We start from the raw sequence: 20,775 nt of genomic DNA, 5'->3' as shown, positions 1-20,775 counted from the left end.
TGTGAGCAGTTTCAATGCTGTGCGGTTGCAATACTTGTTTTTGTAGCGATTCAAACTGGTGGCACCAATCGAATATCCCCAAATACGGAGTGTCATTCGTTTTCTAAACGCTCAAAAAGTGAAGAAGCCCATTGAAATTTATAGGCAAATAAAGAATGTTTATGGTGACAATATAATGAATGAGTCATCACTGAGGAAATAGTGCATTATGTTTAATCAAGGAACGACCGGTCTACTAGATGAAGATCGGAGTGGAAGGCCATAACTTGTTATGGAAGAACTGAAGGAAAAAGTCGAAGAAAACATTCTGGAAAACTGACAGAGCACATTACACCAATCGTTTCCACAAATTTCACGATCGCTCCTATATGAAGTAGTGACAGTGTTCCTATGTTACAAGAAAATGTGTGCTCGGTGGATGTCAAAGACTTTGACTGATGGCCATAAGGCGAATCTAATGGGAATGTGAGCGGCACGTGAATTTTTGACCCGATATGACAAATATGGTGACACTTCTTACCCGCATTGTTATGGGAGATGAAACTTGGTTTTCACACGAGACTCCAGTAAACAAGCACCAGTCAATGAAGTAGCATCACCCAAATTCGCCTTCAGAACTCAAGAAGAAAATACCAAATTTAAACACCCGGAAATTCATGGTAACAGTCTTTTTGGGGCGACCGAAAGGGTTTAATCCACGTCGAGTACATGCCAAGAGCAGGGCTGGATTAACTCATCTGGAGGCTTGGGGCTAAAAATTAAAAATGTAGCCTCTGCTGACTTTACCTAATACATTTCTGTGAAAGTATGATAGGAAAGTTAAGGGGATATGTTTCATATTTTTGGTTATATTTTATTTTATGATTATGGTTGTATTTCCATGATTCTTTTTAGATAGCTAGTCGAGATTTTGATCAGATTGGAGGCCCCTGTCTACCTGAAGGCCCGGAGCTATAGTTCCCCCTTAATCCGGCCCTGGCCAAGAGAAGCAACAATAAACTCAAAGGTCTATCGTGAAACTCTCCAACGATTTCGACGCTCATTCAAACGAGGAATGCTGTCGACAAAATGTTGATCCATGACAAAGCCCGGCCTCACGCATCAGCACGAACACAGCAGGAACTTCAACGTCTAAAGTGGGAAATCTTTGGTCATCCTGCTTACAGCCCTAACTTGGCACCACGTGATTTTCACTTATTCGCGAAAGGAATTTTTGGATAGAAAACAGTTCGCAAACGATGAGGAACTCAAGGAGCAGTGATAGCCGGACTCAAATCTTTGGCAGCAGATGAGTATAACATCGGCATTGAAAAATTGATCTTATGTTATAAAAAGTGTCTTGACAGCTATGGAGATTACATAGAAAAGTAGAGTAAGGTCTTGTGGCTTTGTAAATAAAGTTTTATGCTGATATCTTTTATTTTTATTTAACCGTGCCAAAATGTTCTTCACTTTTTGGATGACCCTCGTGCATATAATTAGAGAACAATTTATTAAAGTTTAGAGTATGTTCTGCACGTACTAGTATTCCACAATAAAGAAAATTATGCTTAACCTTTTGTAGGCTAATGTGAATTGAACAACAATATTAATAATATTTTCGATTTCAACAGTTGATTTCAAACGGAACTTTACTTATAAGGATAATAATTCCCCTAATCTTCTTGTACAAACTAGACTACGGCCAAGGATTATTTAATGTCGCAGTCTATAATACGCACATTATTTTAGTGACAAATACGAGCAGTGATGATTTCAGGAAGTGACCCAGGAGACAATTCTTCCCCCGAACTACAAAATTCCCTTCTGGGACATATCTCTCACTGTGCTCAAAGTAGTTTACCGGTATTTTTACAGTACTGTTTTCACCATGTACATTGAAGGTACCCCTGAGGAAAATCTTCCGAAATCATCACTGCATACGAGTATCAGTCTAAATAGCTTATTAGTTTTTTTTTTTTTTTTTTTTTTTTTTTTGAAGGTAAACAAGGTCTTTCTATTCTTATTTTCTGATCTTTGGACCTAGGAAATCAAATGGATTATCAATTTAAGGTTGTGAACAAGTACATGCTATATCGTTTTTCCTTTTCTTTTATTTAACATTTAATGTACTTACAATTTCAACCCAAGACAGAATTACTGCTGTTGGCTTCAAATACTTGCGAAAGGAGAAATCTTCTAACCATGACATTTTTACGGGCTGGAAAGATAAACATAATAAATTCGTGTAATTTCAATGTTTATATGTGCAGTATATATAGTAAAAAAGTGTTAATGTATGTATTTTGATCAAGTAAGTCAATAAGAAAGTATTAATAAACTAATACCCTGAAATGCTTAATTGAAGAGTGAGAAGGTACCGAAATAATAAGAAAATGAATTTCATTGAACCAAATTCGAAACTATGGGGCGTAGGGAAATATTTTAGGAGGTCAGCAAAGAATCGTAAGATAAAGGTTGTTGTGATAAATACCCAGGTACACTGAGGAAAATCCGTTCTCCGGACAGCGGTATATTGTACAAATATACGTTATCCTCTTGCTTACTACAGAAATCAGTACAGAGCATACGTTATCCATATGCTGCCCTTGGATGTTACATCATGCCGTTGCAGGATGTCTGACATCTAACAGTTTTCCGTATATCACATGCATATACTTATGTTACATTCCTCAGCTGTATGTTATATACGTCCATTTGTATGTGAGATCCTTGACCGCCAATATTATTTCATACGGAAAGTACGTACAGATGTAACACTTATACAGAAAGTATTCTAAAACATGCGTTTTCAGTTATGTGTACGTCTGCTGTACGTTAAGTCCAAAAACTACATGAATTACTCATGTAACCTATCTTTTTAAGTACGCCACCTACATTTTTTTTCTCAGTGTACAAATGGCAGACATATATCGTGCTGCCAGACTGCAATGATCTCAAATTTAGTAATACATTGTTTAGAGTTCCGGTTCTCCCCAATGTTAACACATTAGTTATTTGTGCACAAGAAAAAGTTTAAAATATCTACAGAGTAAACAATATGCATCTACACGTTAGAAAATACTGGTGCAGAGCGTATGTGTATATAGGACCGTATATCACATTTCCATGTTTTTGCATCGCAAACTACAATTCAATACCGCTTTACCTGATATATATCATTGCAGTTATATATCAGGTAAAGCGGTATCGCAACGCAGTTTGCGATGCAAATACATGGAAATGTGATGCAAATTTTAAAATGTATCGCAAATTGCAATACATCTTTTATTATTACCACTGAAACTAAAATAAGGTAAGGAGCCAGCTGAAAAAGATGTGACTGTTATTTTAAGAAACTTTTCTTTGAAGGGTCGGTTGCTGTAAGGAAAAATGCCTCGACTTTAGGTTACAAAACAGTTTCTCACTCTGTCTTCCATTTCCTTTGTCGGTTTGTTGCTACCGTATCTTCTCAGGTTTCGGGTCATCCTATCCTTGTTTCTGAGTGAAATAAAATAAATGTCCCTTGAAGAAAAGGCGCATTGGCAGCAGAGAAAACAAGTTCAAACTATATTAGACCTAGCCGATATAGTATGGTGTAACATGAGTGGGGCTTGGATATGGTTAATAAAATGCAGAAATGCGTATAATTATCACTGAAACAGTAACGGCATCCTTCAGCGCCGAAAACACAGAAAAATATACTCGTCTTTTCTTTTCGCTTTTCATTTGAAGTACTGATAAACCGACTGATATACTGGATGCCCATTTATGCCCATTTACGCTCCTTATAAAAACCAACATATAGTATTTGCAAAATTTCTCCTCGCGAGACGTCACGAACCTAACTCAAAAAAACATCCCGACCAAATAATAATAATAATAATAATAATAATAATAATAATAATAATAATAATAATAATAATAATAGGTTCATAAAAACAATAAATATGAAAGTAATTCACAATTTCATTAACATACATACATACATACACACACACATACACATATATATATATATATATATGTTAATGAAATTGTGAATTACTTTCATATGTATATATATATATATATATATATATATATATATATATATATATATATATATATATATATATATATATATATATATATATATATATAAAAGTATTATTTACCGCTCTATGAAAGCCGAGTCATTAAGTTTTAGAGAAGCACCTAGACCCGGACCAAGAACTTCTCTGGGGTTATAAGGGCAATTACTTAGTAACAGAGATTAACAAATTGATTTTGGACGGTCATTTGTTGAAGACATGTACGTGTATTTTACAATATAATAGAATAGAATCAATAGTTTAACGTCCCATGTATATGTCCTTTTAGTTAAAGGAGACGGATTAGTACTGAAAGTGAACGATTTTGGAACTAATTTGTTGTGTTTTCCCACCGGGAATCGAACCTGAAACAATGTGGACTAAGGGCACACGCGCTAGCCACTAGATCAGTGGGGAGGAGTCTTTCACAATAGATGTCAGTTGATTAGTAAAGGATATAATTTTGGATGGTGGGGATGACATGCACTCACTCCTGCCAAAATTTATTTGATTAGCTTATCTTAAATCTTAGCCTACGTTCTTATCTATCTTACCTCTTAATTTGATGGTTGCAGACCGTGTGTAGTACATAATTATCTTAAAATTTCAGTCGATACACTTAAAGAGGAATAGCATTTTGGGTAAAGTTGAGTTGAGTTGATTTTGAGTTTAACGTCCCGTTCAGCAGCGAGGCTATATGAGACGTGGACCTACTGATTAATGTGGAATCGGAACCACATGAGCTCCCACCAGGAATCGAACCCGGGTCTCCCACGCCAAAGGCGAGTACGCTAACCGCTTAGTTGGGTAAAGTGTGACTAAAATATATGATGAAGGCATTGGAGTTTAGTTGAACAGGAGCAGGAGTAGATATAGCTAGTATGGACTAAGAGCTTCGACTTAGCACGAGTCAAACACTTTTCATTGTATATAGGCCTATCAGGTCTGTGAATTTTTTTCTTTTTTCTTTTTTTTAATGGCATAATAGTCCAATGTATACGATGGATATGTTAATGCAGCTGTATCAATGGAAGCTTCATGACCATATTGAAGTTTCTATTTATAATAATAACAATATTAATCGATACTTCATAAGGAAGTCCATTATTAGTATAATAAATTACAACTTTAATATACCCTTTTACTTCAATTCAGCAGTACCATAACATTGACGTAATTTATGATATTCGTATGCGAAAACTTCATAAGGAAATCGATTATGTCCTTTGAATGACATGTGTAGTAATCAAAAAAAGAAACCTACATCATATAAATAACCACACTATAATATAAATAATGTATTCTCTTCTCTTATTGGGTTGATGCTATTAAAATGTCCGAAATCAAAGGCTAAAAACGTAAAAACTATATACAATACCTGGCTAGTCGAAATAGTCTCTGTCTTGCAACGATAATGTATATTTCTTATGTACTTTTAAGTATTATTTTTATTTACGGGCAAAAGGAGCTATTTAAAAGGCACAAGCTATCAAGAAGAAGAAGAGGAAGAAAAAATTACATAAAGAAATAATTTACCGTAAATATTTTGTATTATATTGAGATTTTGCTTGTTGTCGTTGCTATGACGATTTGTTTACCTGTTTTAATGTCGTTGCTATAGTAACTAGAAAAATATAGATGTAATGAAGAACCATCTTGTGTAATCTGCATGTATATACAATATTTTAAAGTGTCGAACAAGATATAAGTTGAAGGATAATATATATTTGAAGTGCATTACTGTGTTGAGATATTCCAGATGATCTTGTGTATTGCATAAACATTTAGAATCAGGGCATATGTAACATAGCTCACGACAGAATTAACGTTACATATTATATGGTGCCGAAACCCGGGACCTTGGAGATCAGTTAGAAGTATTAGTAAACTATCTCTCAGCATCATGGATTATTTATTGCTTCGTAATAAAAGAAAAATTTACAGAAGACCCATAATGAATATGAAATGAAATGAAATCTTTGAGTTTTACGTCCCACGGTTATGCCGGTTAGGCTAAAGGAGACGGTGATGATGAGTAATGAATGAAATGGTGGAATGAAGAAAGTGGGAGGAAACGGGAGAACCCCGAGAAAACCCACGCACACGGTGTTTGTCCACCACAAAGTTCACTTGGCGGGGGCTGGGATCGAACCCGCGACCCCAAGCACTAGAGGTGAACGCTCTACCACTGAGCCACCGCGGCCCCTACATAATGAATATGAATACCGCATTGAAGAAGTTGATGTTCCTGGAAGTGAAACTTCAACAGACGTAATTAAACTTTTACAACAGCTAGGACAACAAATGAATTCCATGTCACAACAGATTGATACTAAGTTGGAATGAGTGACATAAAACTTTGATACCCGATTGGAACAAATGGAATCCAAATTGGACACCAGATTGGAACAAATGGATTCCAAATTGGACACCAGATTGGAACAGATAAATACCAAATTGGAAGTAACTGACAATAGGATGGAACAGATTGTTCATAGCTTTGCATTGGTGAAAAGTACTGTTAACGTAGTCGAAACCCAAGTCAACGAACATGACAATCAAATTCGAAAACTGCAGGAAAAAACCCATATTATTAAAGAGAAGATCAGTGCGATCAACTGTAACCCTGATCCTGCCCTCAATGTTGTGCATGATGAATGTAGGAGATCTGAGTTAAGACACTGCGAAGAAGACAACCATTCATCAGAAATCTATTCTGACAGAGAGGACACCATCAGGGCACATGTAACGTAGTTCACGACATAATTAACATTACAGGCTGCAATCATTCTTTTGCAATCACTGAGCCAATTATTGGATTTCATGATGAAAGAAGTAAGGAATCTGCATTGCGAGTAAGTTCTCAAGTTTCATCGCCGGTCATCAGCAAAGTTCTTCACTGAGAAGAAACATTTGTGATGTCCCGGAAAAAGTTGGCTGTCTGGGAAAAGATGTCAGTAGAATAAAGTGGGTAAGGAAGTGTTTACATGGGGAGTTATACTGTAATACATGGGGAGTTATAACGTCCTTTAAGTGACACGTGGCTGTGAATTATCGAACAACATGAGGACAGTATGTCTGTGGACTGTTGCTGAATATTTGCGGCATTTTATGGATTTCAACACAGTGATGATCTTCAGTGATGGGTTCGCCGCGTCGAAGATATTGACTAGCCCGATCATATATTACCATGCAAACAACAAACCCAACTATGGGTGGAGGCAGGGTGCGAATTGGCGGGGGGGATGCCAGGGATTTCCCCCCTGACAAACATCTTTCCCCCTCTAGAGAAGAAAAATATTATCCCTGGCAGGGATAACTTTTTCCCCCTCTGGAGTTTTCATTTCATTTCATTTATTTGCCTGTTTCATTAGCTTACAAAGCATGAGAAATTCTCATGTAAGCATTACAGTTGTCAGAAAGAAAGAAAAAAAAAACATACAATATTATCAAGTACCAGAGGTATACATCATGCAATCTTTCTAAAAATACAAAAGCACATAATTAGGTAACTGTTTCTACCACACCAGGCATGTACTCACGGGTAAGTATCTGTTTCCAACTCTTCGGTTAATGAGTCATTTAAATATTCTTTAATTGTATAATAGCACTTCTCAGTGAGTAGATTATATAAAGTCTTACCAAGAATGGAAACATTGGTCATATTTTTCAAGTACAGAGGAAGTTTATTATACAATCTGACACAATTCATGTACACGGTTTTGCTTATATTAGCATATTTTTGATGCATCACAAATATGTCACTACCTTGTCTTGTATTATGGCTATGAACATTTTTATTAAAGATAAAAAGATGCTTGTTTTTCACAGTAAAAAGAATAGATTTATAGATGTATAAGCTGGGGAGTGTTAAAATTTTTGCTTCTATGAAAACCTTTTTACATGACGATTTTGTGGGTAACCCAAAAATTATTCTAATCGCTTTCTTTTGCAATCGGAAAGTGCTTAAACTATTTTCAGCAGATCCCCAGTGTATTATGCCGAAGTTAATTAATGAATTAAACTTGGCGTAGTAAAAGCTAAGAAGTGCTTCTCTCGATACAGTACCTTGAAGTTTGTATAAGGCAAAACACACGCTACTTAGTTTCTTGTTTAAAGTGGAGATATGAGCAGACCATGAAAGATCATCACTTATGATTACACCTAAAAGCTTTGTTATGCAAGAATATTGGAGTAAGTTAGAAGATATTTTTATTCTAGGTGATATACGCGGTTTTCCTGGAAAATGAAAATGTAAGAGGATCGATTTATCATGATTTATAATTAACCTATTCGCTGTTATCCATTTTACTAATTTGTCCGTAAAAATGTCAGATTTCCTCTCAACTTCTTCTATTGATTTTCCTGATATTATCATACTGATGTCATCAGCATATAGAATACATTTCGCTGGATGCATAAATTCTAACAAGTCATTTATATATATCAAGAAGAGAATAGGACCCAAAATGGAACCTTGAGGAACACCTCTGACTACAGTTGATAAAGACGAACAAGTTGTTTGAAACCCATCTGCAGTTAATTTTGATATTTGTACCGGAGTATTTTTGAATGGACATGAAGATAGGAAAAGGGAACAATTCTTACTTTGTGTAGCTAACCTAAATATTGTTTGAGTGAAAATTTATGAAACATTTCACATCTCAACTGTTTTGTACTTGTTAGTAAAAAATATAAATAAATAAAAACTTTATATTTCAAGTGTGTCCCTACTGGTGTTATGTGTATGTGTTTTTTTCCGTATCTCACTCGAAAGAGGGAGGGACAAGTTGCTGTGACCGAGATCCTTCAATAGTTGGATGCAGACAGGTTGCCACATTGAATTATTTCGCGGGTTTCGCTGTGCACTTTAGCCTTTCTAAGTAGCTTACGATCTTCACTTGCCAAGAACAAACGACTGAATGACAAATTGGCAATACAGCCGAGGTAATTGACTTCTTCCCTTAAGCAAAGGGATGGTTTCCTCTGCAAGAGGGCGACGGGGGTGGATCCGAAGTATGCAAGGAAACTCGAAGAGGGTGGAAAGGCCACCAAATATTTGAGTCTGCAGTTACTGGAAAAGAACCCGTGTCACCAGATTTAGTCAAACGGATGATGATCTAGTTTCATCTACAAACACATTTGTATTAAGAAGAAATTTCAATATCGAGTAGTTTTTAGTTAAGTTGTGTATGTGTTTGATAACAGATTAAGACAATCCTATACGATTTCATTATAAGGATGATAAATCTAGCTTTAAGAGAAATTGTATTTACGGAAATTACTTTCACAGAAGCCGTAATAATTGTTTGTATCTAGATTCCCTTCCCCGTTCTAATGAATGTACTGATTCATAACCATCTCGGATGAGCTTGTAACGAAGTATTGTTGTCGGACCCGTAAGAGCATTAAGTGTTTCGAAGTCGTGGTGTCATTGCTCGGGGAACAATGAAGCGTCAAGAAACAATTTTAGATTGTTTCGAGGAAAAAAAAAAGATTTTTCAAATAATTCAGAAAGTAGTAACCGGAAAACGGAAGCGAAAAGTGTGGTTGTGCCGACCCAAGGTGATGAGTGTGCGATTAACTCAGAAAGTGTTAATTTAAATGAAGATAAAAATGAAACTTGTACAATTATTGGTGGTTGTGTTGAGAAGCAAAGATTTGAAAAATGGAAGCAAAGTCGACCCTGGTTGAGTGCAAAACATAGTGGGGAAGTGATTTGTTTGTATTGTAGTGATGTGCAAAAACTCGGAGTTCTCAAGAACAGCAATACGAGAGTGGAACTTGCATTTGTGAACGAAGTTGTTGCAAAAAAAAAAAAAAAAAAATTAAATGATAAAATATCAAACCATGCAAAATCTATCACATAGATTGCGCGAGTGTTTTGGAAAAGAGACAAAAAAGCTAAAAATCATCGTTGTCTAACAGTATGTCTTTGTAGGAGGAGCAAAATAAGTCGAAGGTGGAAGTGACTACACATAATTTCCGCACTGCCTATTTGTTGTGTAAGCGAAATGAACCTTTTAAACTCTTTAAAGATGTGTGCACTTTACAACGCCTTAACGGGGCTAATATGGGACAAATGCTACATTCAGAACATTCTTGCGCAAATATAATTAATTTCACAGGTAAGAAAATGCAGGAAACTTTAACCATATTGTACACTCAGGCAATATTTTTAGCATTTTAGTAGACGAAAGTACTACAATTTCGAACAAATCTTGCCTAATAATGTATGTTCGTACTCAGTTTGACGGGCAAGCATGCAATTACTTCTTCGATATATTGGAACTATCCTCTCTTACAGATAGTTCAATAGCAGATGCTATCGTTTTGTGCTTAGGGGGACATGGACTTTCTGAAGAAATCTTAAAAAAAAAAAAAAAAAAAACCTAGTTGTTTTTGTTTCTGATGGTGCAGCAAATCTTTAGGGACACTATAGGGGCGCTGCATCAATTCTCAAGAACAGATTTAATTATAACTAGCAGCGTTCACCCCGCTTCGCTGCGGTCACCCCGGAACGCAATAAACTTTGTTACTTAGATAATTTTTACTTTTTCGCTTTCAAGTGATATGATAAAAACCATAGAAGATTGCACTAATGTTAACATTATATCGCCTGTCATTTATGTTAACCCGCCCCGCTTCGCTGCGGTCACCCCAACCCGCCCCGCTTCGCTGCGGTCATCCCGGAACGCAATAAACTTTGTTACTTAGATAATTTTTACTTTTTCGCTTTCAAGTGATTTATAGCGCCTGTCAGTTATGTTAACCCGCCGAGTCACAGGGTCATGCGGGTTGCATATAAATACGTTTATTTTTATACCTATGATGAACTAATAACAAAGGATTTTTTGTACGTATTGACACCTGATTGGTCAATTATCTCAAGACACTGGTAATTGAAAATTAAAGTGATATGATAAAAACCATCTAGGGTCCACATCCTAACAACCCCCCAAAAATGAAAGAAATCGGTTCAGCCGTATTAGCGTGATGAGCGGACAAAGGATTTTTTGTACGTATTGACACCTGATTGGTCAATTATCTCAAGACACTGGTAATTGAAAATTAAAGTGATATGATAAAAACCATCTAGGGTCCAAATCCTAACAACCCCCCAAAAATGAAAGAAATCGGTTCAGCCGTATTAGCGTGATGAGCGGACAAAGGATTTTGTGCGTTCTCTTTTATATATATAGATTTAATTGTAATGCACTGCCTAAATCACAAGTTAGAGCTCGCCATTCATCACGTAATGAACGAACAATCAACTTCTCTTCATTTTAAGTCGTTTATGGATTCATTATACACCCTTTTCTCAGCAAGTCCAAAGAATTAACGGCGTTTAGAAGTTGTTGCAGAGAAACTTGATTTTGAATTACAAAGAAATTGGTCATAGTTTTGATATTCGGTGGGTAGCCTCGTCCTGTTCTACAGTCTACAGTCTGAGAAACAATGATGAGCATTCAGGTGTTGCATTTTCGTGAGTTTTAAAAGACGAGAAAGCATTGATAATAAGCGAACTATGAAAACTTTACTCCAATCGAAAATTAAAATTCCATATTTTTATTCCCCCACCGAGTATATATATATATATATATATATATATATATATATATATATATATATATATATATATATATATATATGGGGGGAGGACTGGGTGCGCATATGGGTGAAATTCATCCCCCCCTGGGAAAAATTTTCAATTCGCACACTGGGTGGAGGGATGCTTTAGAAGCCACGCTGGACGTTAATCACGACCTAATACAATACTAATGCACATATAGTACTGTATGGTAATGTATGGTGACTATATATATTAGATGTATATATGCTTTTAGATTGGTATGGTTTCAAATATCAATTTTACATCTGGAGAGAAACAACGAAGTACCCTCAACGCAACCAATGAATGAACCGAGTAACGCAACCAATGAATGAACCGAGGTCAAACATAACAAACCGTGCATATTCGAGAAACATGCTGGAATTTCCAGTCAATCAGGAGAAGTAGTAAGATGTTGAACAAAGGCGTGTAAAATGCATCTAGAGAACACATAATTACAAGTAATTTTTCTTTACGATCCGAGCTAGAAATTCTGCACATCTAGCCTCGGAAAACATCAATGCTACATTTGTGCTAGGAATGATGAATGAATATACCATGGCTGTTGGTTTATGAAATTTCCTCTAGGTGACAAACTTTGAAAAATGAGCCTCGCGGCCATCAACGAACAGTAGGCCTATGTGCTAATGAACGCCTAATACAGTGAGAGTGTTTTCTAGTTAAAATATTCGTTTAATTGCATACGAGTTACGCGTACTGTCGTTTCGCAACTTCATGGAGTCTGTAAAATGGGAAAATTGGATCCATGGATGACACATAGTGTTGCTCCTCTCCGGAAAGTAAAATTGAAAAAATTCCGGATTTCGGAAAATTTCCGATTCCCGAAAAAATCTTGATTCCGGAAAATTCTTGATTTCGGAAAAATTCCGGAATTTTCTTAATTCTGGATTTTTCCGAATTCCGGAATTTTCTAAATTATGGATTTTCCAAATTCCGGATTTTTTTTCGAAAAACGGAAAGTGAAATTTCCGATTCCGGAAAATTTTGGCCATCCCTAAGTAAGACATATCGAGAAGCGCTTCTTTTGGAATCGATTCAGCGTTCCGTAAGTAGGTTCAATTTCTTCCGTTAATCCTCTACTCAAACTGAAAGTGGTTTAAAATTAATTATTTCCTGTTTCAACTTCTATCACCAAAGAACGAAAACGACAACAGATATCGAGAAGCGTTTGTTTGCAAACGATTCAGCTACCAGGACTATATGCAAAACTCTACCAAAACCGGAAGTGGTTCAAATTCTCTATTACTTCCGGTTTCAAAACTGATTTCCATAGGCCATAAATGGTCAGAGGTGTCAAGATGCGGTTTATTGCAATGGTTTAGTGTCCCAAAAATGGATTTCCGTTAACGCTATTTACTAACCGTAAGTGGTTCAAATTAACAATTTATGGTTTCAAAACATCGTCATAGAACGAAAGTAATAATAGATAGTCACAAGTGGTTCTCTGCAATCGATTCGGGGTCTCAACAGGGCATATAATCACAATCAGCAACACTCCACCAAAACTGGAAGTGGTTCAAATTTAATACTACTTCCGGTTTCAATACTGATTTCCATACTCCAATCATAATCTCTTTCTCCGTTGAAGCAAAACCATCACCTGCGGATCCTTGCCGTGCTGAACTCCATGAAATACATCACAAACCTCTTCACAAGCATTCAACTATGATCAACAGACATGATGTATACATTTTTCACTACATGCACACCAATATGTCGCTTACAAGACGGCAAACTCTCCACGAGTGTCAGTTGAAACCCTTCCTCACCAACCGTGTTTACCTAACTTTTCTCGCTCCGACTACCACTCTTGTGGTAGCCTATCTTCGTCACTTCTTTCGCCTCGAAACTAATCAATGGTAAAGGGATAGCAAAATGTGTTGGGTTGCAGCCGGAGACACTTCATCTAACTAAGTATTGTAGTTTTCTGTTATTTTTCTTCTGTAAAAATGACACCCGTCGGATATTTCAAACTCATTAAACGAATACATGTGTTGAGTCTATTAAATTTTTATTAATTTCTCACCACATCATGTTTGCTATAACTTCTTACATTAAATAACCATTAGACATAGGTGCTTCAATAATATAAGAGTAAGAATGTTACTAATGCTAATGAATATTGAAGCTGTATATTCGGCTATCTATTTATTTAGTACAAGAAAGTATTCGTGTATAAAATATTGTATGAATATTGTTCCTAAAGATAGAATAAATATTGTAACACAAACATACACCTAAGACAGTAGCCGTGCCTGATATAGCACATCTATGTGTGTATAATTGTTTAAAATCTAACCATGACTTTGCTACAAGGAAACTGACAAGGAGAATTCTCATTCTGTTTCTGATGCACTGGCAACGCGAAACGGAAAGTTTATAGCAACTGACGCGTGGGTGTTGTAACTAAGAGAACGATGTTTACATTGGCAAATTTCCCGCAAACTAGCCACGAAGCTTTATTTTTGTTCACATCCCTCTTAATTCTCACACAGAAAACTAACTACTAGAATAATTCTCAGAGGAGGAAAAACTTTAAAGCTATATTCTGCTTATTGACACCAAGGGGTCCCATTCGGTAACGGTTTGCGAGATCATGCTCCGAGACTAAAGAAGACGGTGATGAATGAAATGGTGGAATGAAGAAAGTGGGAGGAAACGGCAAAACAACGAGAAAATAATGTTTGGACACAACAAATCCAACTTGATTCGAGTGGGGATCGAAGCAAGGATTTCACGCACCAGAGAGGACGCTCTATCACTGAACTATCGCGGACCACCTATAGAAACATCTGAAATGCTCGTTCTTTGCAAGAAAAAATGCGTTTATGGAATATTCTTTGCAAAAGTTTTGAACACTTTCCTCAACTTGGGATACATATTTCAATCTAAGTGAAATGATAAAAAAAATAGGACAGATTCAGTTCTATGTACAAAAATCAATTTCTAAAGCTTGAAACCTTTTTCCATTTTATGAATTCAAAATTATCCTTCCCCTCTAGAGGCGGAACTTTCAGAAACGATCGAACACGTGCTCACATATTTTTCGTGAGTAGTTTATAAGGCCTATCAGCTTCATCCAGTGGCGCAAATGAGGGCCCGCAGGGCCTGCAGTGCCGGGAGGTCCGCTGGATTTGGGGGACAACTGCGAAGCAAACGCCAAGAACTATAGGCTACAAAAAGTAAGCTGAATACGGAATATTCATTTCCCTGAACAACATTATTTACTTTAGAAAAGAAAAATATGCTCTGGGTGAAAATTCATCCATTCTAGCAACATCAGTTTTTTTTAAAAAAAATCATCTTAGCACTCGAAGGTTAAGGGAAAATAATTTTTGATTTTTTCGGTGAGCATTAATTTTAATTGTAATTTTATTATATTTCATGGATTTATTAACCATTGTCTTCTACAGTGACATAATATAGTGGGAAGTTATTGCGCATGGGAAGGGGGTCCCAAAAATAATCCTGCGGTGGAGCCGACATTTTTGTGTTACGCTACTGGCTTCATCTCCCTAAGATGAGAGCCTCGGTAGATACTCGGCGTACATTTTCAATCCTAATTCGTATACGTACTTTAATGAAAGTTATATGATAAAAACCGGTCTCAGCCAAGATCAATTAAGTTCATTTCAAACGGTTCAGCCGTTTCCCATGATGATGACAGACAGCCTCAAATACTTTTATATATTGAGAAAAAAATATAGAAATATCTCCCCTCCCTTCCTTAAAATTGTAATTTTCAAAAACGCTGCACCAGGTATTCGCTTGTTTTTAATGATGACTTTATATACCACGTTTCATCTTTGTAGGTAAAGGTCTAATACTATACTCTATTTTTGGCACTCATTTTAACCCATTTCTACCCCCTTAGAATATGCATTTTAATAAAAATGACATGTTAAAACCCTATCCCAAGGACAGTGAAAATGATCAAAAATTAATTTCAAGGACTTCACTGTTTTACCATAGTGATGAGACGCACGTCGATTTGAATGTGGAGAAAAATATAAAAAAATTCCCCCTCTCTCCCTTAAAATTGAAATTTTCGAAAATGCTGTGACATGTATCAGCATAATTTTAATGAAGTGCTCCGTAATCTAGTGGTTCGAACGTTGGACTCAAGTCCGTAGGTCTCGGGTTCGATTCTCGGTTACTTAATCCCAGTTTTCTTCGTCCACCTAGCGTTGTGATGCAAACTGGAGAGTCACATGAATAAAGATATGACGGCCACTAACGTAAGTCAAGATACCTCCTAATACGGGAGTTCATTCAAGGCTAAGCGGTTAGCGTACGCGCCTTCGGCGTGGGAGATCCAGGTTTGATTCCCGGCCAGAGCTCATGTGGTTCGTATTCCACATTAATCAGTAGGTCCACATCTCACATAGCTTCGTTGCTGAACGGGACATTACACTCAAAATCAACTCAACTCAACCTCCTAATACGGCTGTTAGAGAAAGAGAGACGCTACAAGTGTATTCATCGTTAGGCTGAACATAGTTCCAATGGTATGTAACAGATGGCGTTGGAGCAGGCTCAGGTCCGCGAACAACTGTCACACCAAAGATTAGAAAAAATATGTCTTTATATCGATTGATTGAGTTGAGGTTTAGCTTCCCGTTCAGCTGCGAGGATATATGAGACGTGGACCTATAGCTTAACGTTGGATCCTAACCACATGAGCTTCTGCCGGGTCTTTATATAGACGTATTTATTTATTTTCGGTGAGAAGTTCAAACGCCAATTTTAATGTCCTAATTCATTAAGGCCCAAACAGGGTTCTCCCAGAGCTGGCAAAAGTTTAATAATCTAAGTATCACCAGATATATGGATATCTTATTATAATTACAATTCCCATTCATCTTTTAAAATCTTCTTATCTATTTTCTGTTTCCTAATTAAAATATGTAAAAACGTTTAAGCAGTATTTATTTTAAATGAGATGTCTAAATACCACATTTCATATCTCTAGCCTTGGGAGATTCCGAGATAACGACATCTTAGACAATAGTTAATCCCATTTGAATTTTCGATAATTATTTCCTTAATGGTTGGTGCCCTATGTACTATGTACTGCCTAAATTTCAAGTTTCTACTTTAAGTAGTTTGGCCTGGGTGTTAATCAGCCAGTCAGTCATGGCTTATTTTATATGTAGAGTTATATAGTTACCCTATATTTAAAAAAATATAGTCCAAAGGTAAGTTTAGGCTTGGTATGACAAACTTTATTAGTGTTATTATTATTACCATAAAGACTTTAGTAACAAGTTAAATCAGTTTTAAAACAGAATTTATCATTCGTAATCCCAGGTAGTTTAGTTTAGGTCACCCATCCTGAGTGCGGTTTTCTTGAGTTTTCCTAATTCACACTAGGCAAAATTCACACTAGATGGTACCTCACATAATGATCTTAGGCTGTTCTCTTCCTTCTCCATTCTTTTCTTCCTCCTCAATTTCCCGAATAGTGTGGTCACCGAGGGAAGTCATCCCTGATAGGTGACATTCTAACATGGCCATAGATGCCGAAAGCCCAGAAATCTAATTCTAATCCTAAAGAATGTATCAATCAACAATGATAGCAACAATACTCAATTATAATCTATTACCTATGTGTGTCGTGATGTCGTTGGCCTTCACTAGCGTGTCAACACTTTCACGAAAGATTGGAAAGCACTATATTAATCACATCATTGATTGAAAGAAGAAATGAGTGGAACGAACTTTTAATGGATGTCGAGATATATGTGGAAGGCGCGGTGGTGTTTCTCTGAGTGTTTCTGAAGTGACGACAGGCGTGATTTGCGTACGTTGTTTTCTTGATGGAGGAGCATTGATTGCTAAGACTATACCCTATCAGGACCGTGGAGAGAAATACCAGGCCCCGTGGATATACCAATACGGTCCTAACGAGAATTATTAGCCTGTTGAAATTTCTTAATACTTTAATTACAGACTAATTTTGAAAGACTAAATGGTTTAAAAACAAACAAATGGCTTACTCAAATAATTTTGAACCATTCAATTTTGATTAAATTAATTATCACATCACAAAAATATTTTTATCTGAAAAACCATTGCTGGTGCTTCTGAAAATATTCTATAACCTTTCTATTTCAACTATGCCTCTTCTGGCGCTGCTGTCGATGTGTGTTTTCCCGAACCTCTCTTGAAAGAGGAGGGACAAGTTGCTTTGGCCGAAATCCTTCAATAGTTAAATGTGGACAGGGTTGCCACATTGACTGGCTTCACTGTGCACTGTGTTGTTAGCCGTTCTAAGTAGCCTACTTCACTCCTAAAGACAAATGACTGAATGACAAACTGGCAACACAGACGAGGTCATTCACTTCTTTCCCCAAATCAAAGAGATTTTCCTCCCTAAGTGGGTGGCGGGTGTGGGGTCGAAGTGTGTTCCGCTTATTTTCCGAGGGCACACTTGAAATAGAAAGCCTCTAACATTTAAGTTATTTTCTTCACGTGTTAAATTATTACTTTTGTTAGCAAATTATCGTCCTTTGGTTGGCAACTCAATTGAAATTAAGTTGTCTGTCTAAAAAAAAAAAAAAAAAAAAAAAAAAAAATCCCTCGCAGGAGTCCAAAAAATCGATAAATAGATTTTTGGGCGTGGTTGAGTGGAGGAAGTTCACTCTTGAAGCATGCTAAATGACCTTTTTGCTTTAGCTACGGTTACAGGCAGTGTGTAACTTGAAGAGCAATACATACATTTGGAAAAATGCTTCTGAGTTTCTGTTTTTCCAATCTGTTTAGAAATTTTATAAGAAAAGTAATTTTCAAGATTATCAGGCTGAATCATCTTCAAGTTGATAACATTATCTACGTGTCTTCGGATGCACGACTGTTATAAGTATTTTTTAAAAAAATGTTTGTTCTTTCAATCCATTCTTCTTTTGAGAGTTTTGGATATTACCAAGAGTAAAAGTGAGGGGGAACGTGATAGGGTGCCGTTACTCCACTTCCAAAAGAAATCTATGGCGTCCTCCCACTTCATAAAAAAAATACAATGGGTAAAGATAAGCACGGGCACGGCATGACGTCATCCGTCCCCTCTACTTTTTCAGATCCACTTTTATCCCTCGATATTATTCTATCACAACATAACTTTCCTTTCTTGATTTAATAGAATCAAGAAATAAGGAAATACCATACGATAAACTGATACAATACATTAACAAAAAGGAACCAGCTTGGTTATTGAATGTTTGTAAGTTCCAAATTTTGTTCTAATTTTCACTACGCTTGCAAGTCGATCAACTTGCCACTTGTAGACTCCGTCAAGTACCCCCAGCTGCCATGATAAAGGGAAAAAGTTGTCTTCTTTCACTAACACTATAGTATTCGGTTGCAAGTTCTCTGATATCTTCTTCCATTTGTTATTTCAATCCATGAAGATAATGTGAACTAGTGCTGTTGAATTTTTGTGACATTTGCGGTTTTCGGTTTTTGAGAAAACCGATTTTCTGAAAACCGAAAACCGCAAATGCGGTTTTCAAAACCGAAACCGCAAAAGCGGTTTTCAAAACCGAAACCGCAAATGCGGTTTTCAAAACCGAAACCGCAGATGCGGTTTTCAAAACCGAAACCGCAGATGCGGTTTTCGAAACCGAAACCGCAAAAGCGGTTTTCGAAACCGAAACCGCAAATGCGGTTTTCAAAACCGAAACCGCAAATGCGGTTTTCAAAACCAACATTTCGGTTTTATGAAATTTCACTTTTTTCAAAAACCGGTTTTCGGTTTTTTCAAAAACCGATTTCGACAGCACTAATGTGAACCAACGTTCCTGTATGTATTGCTCCATCTGTTCGATGCGTTGCCACTGAGAAAGGTAAGTTTCCTCAACATATACTATACGAAATTTGGTTTAGGTAAACTCAACAACAGTGAACCAATAAGAAAATGGACAAGGTTAAGATAGCTATCATCAGTACGGTCACTCGACAAAATAGCAAATCAGTACGGTCTGGAATTGAGACATGCTTCTATTTGGGTAAATAAAGTACTCAATTCTTTATATGTAAGTGTAGTATTTCCAGTTACTTTCTTTAAATGATATTTCGTTGATTTGACGGCACTTTCCCAAAGACTATCAAACTATGGACACTTCGGCAGAATAAAATGCCAAGTGATGGCTTCTGATGCAGTAAATTCATTAATAGAAACCTGAAGCCGAACTGAAGTGAACAAATGATGAATAAGTGAATAAATGATGAATAAGCAATGAATTCAATTCAATAAAATTGGATCCATTATTACTGAAAATATGCGAACACTTTCCTTTACGTGATATATCTTCTAAATGTTCCTCTGAATGCTAATGCGTTTAGATCTGTTACTAAGTGTATGGCTATACGAGGATGCGTTTTCCGATAAGTTACCCACCGCAGCGAACGTGACCTAGGTGGCTTCTCGGTAATTTTACTTTCGCCAGGGTTACATATCATACTGTGAGCCAGTCAGGGTTTCCAGGCCTTACTGCCACACCCTTATTCTCATTCATGCGAATCACTAGAAATAACCTTATTGTGTTACATAGATTTTTCTGTGCTTAGCAAATTTTTCGGAATTTCCTTGTATTTTTGTGAATTTCCTTTTGTTATACACGCACATATTTAATAGTAGCAGAGTTCCAATATTCTGCACAAAGCATCTTCCAAGCAGCTGTTTCTTGTAAAATCCCCTTGCTTGTCTTTCCTTTTTTCCTTCCTTTAAACCTCTTTTACTGATTCCGAAACAGCAGGCGGTCTATTGACCCGAAACACACCAAATACGCTTGAGCCGACTATACTGCGCGTTTTTATCGCCTTCGCGTTTGCAACGCATTGTGATTAGCCATCCACATTTAAAAACATGCTCAGTGTATTCCAAGCGTACGAATGAGCCATAAAAACGCGTTGCGAACCGATTTGGAACCGGTTCATGGGATGCTAAAAATGATGACGTCACCATTGAGCTTCGTACAGGACCCACTTCTTATCACATGTCAACACCCTGTACAGAAACTGCTCCCTCCTCAGACGAGACAGCCAAGAAACACAGGTTCTTCACTTCGTCTGCTTCCTTGTGGCCCGGAGTCA

General features: G+C 36.7%; 1 protein-coding gene across 1 annotated transcript in view; it reads right to left on the bottom strand.

The window, feature by feature from the left end:
* Positions 1–20,775, bottom strand: part of LOC145679235 (uncharacterized) — a 60,603-nt gene that overhangs the window by 7,336 nt on the left and 32,492 nt on the right. Inside the window, exon 2 of the mRNA XM_081749821.1 lies at positions 2,117–2,200. Within this exon, the coding sequence (XP_081605947.1) occupies positions 2,117–2,191 (75 nt within the window). The 5' untranslated portion in view covers positions 2,192–2,200. The remainder of the gene's footprint in view (positions 1–2,116; positions 2,201–20,775) is intronic.

Source organism: Thermobia domestica, chromosome 2 (genome assembly GCF_964235325.1).
Source record: "Thermobia domestica chromosome 2, izTheDome1.hap1.1, whole genome shotgun sequence".
In the NCBI taxonomy this organism is placed as follows: domain Eukaryota; kingdom Metazoa; phylum Arthropoda; class Insecta; order Zygentoma; family Lepismatidae; genus Thermobia; species Thermobia domestica.
Note: the sequence above shows the minus strand (reverse complement) of the source record. Positions and strands in the feature narration are given on the sequence as shown.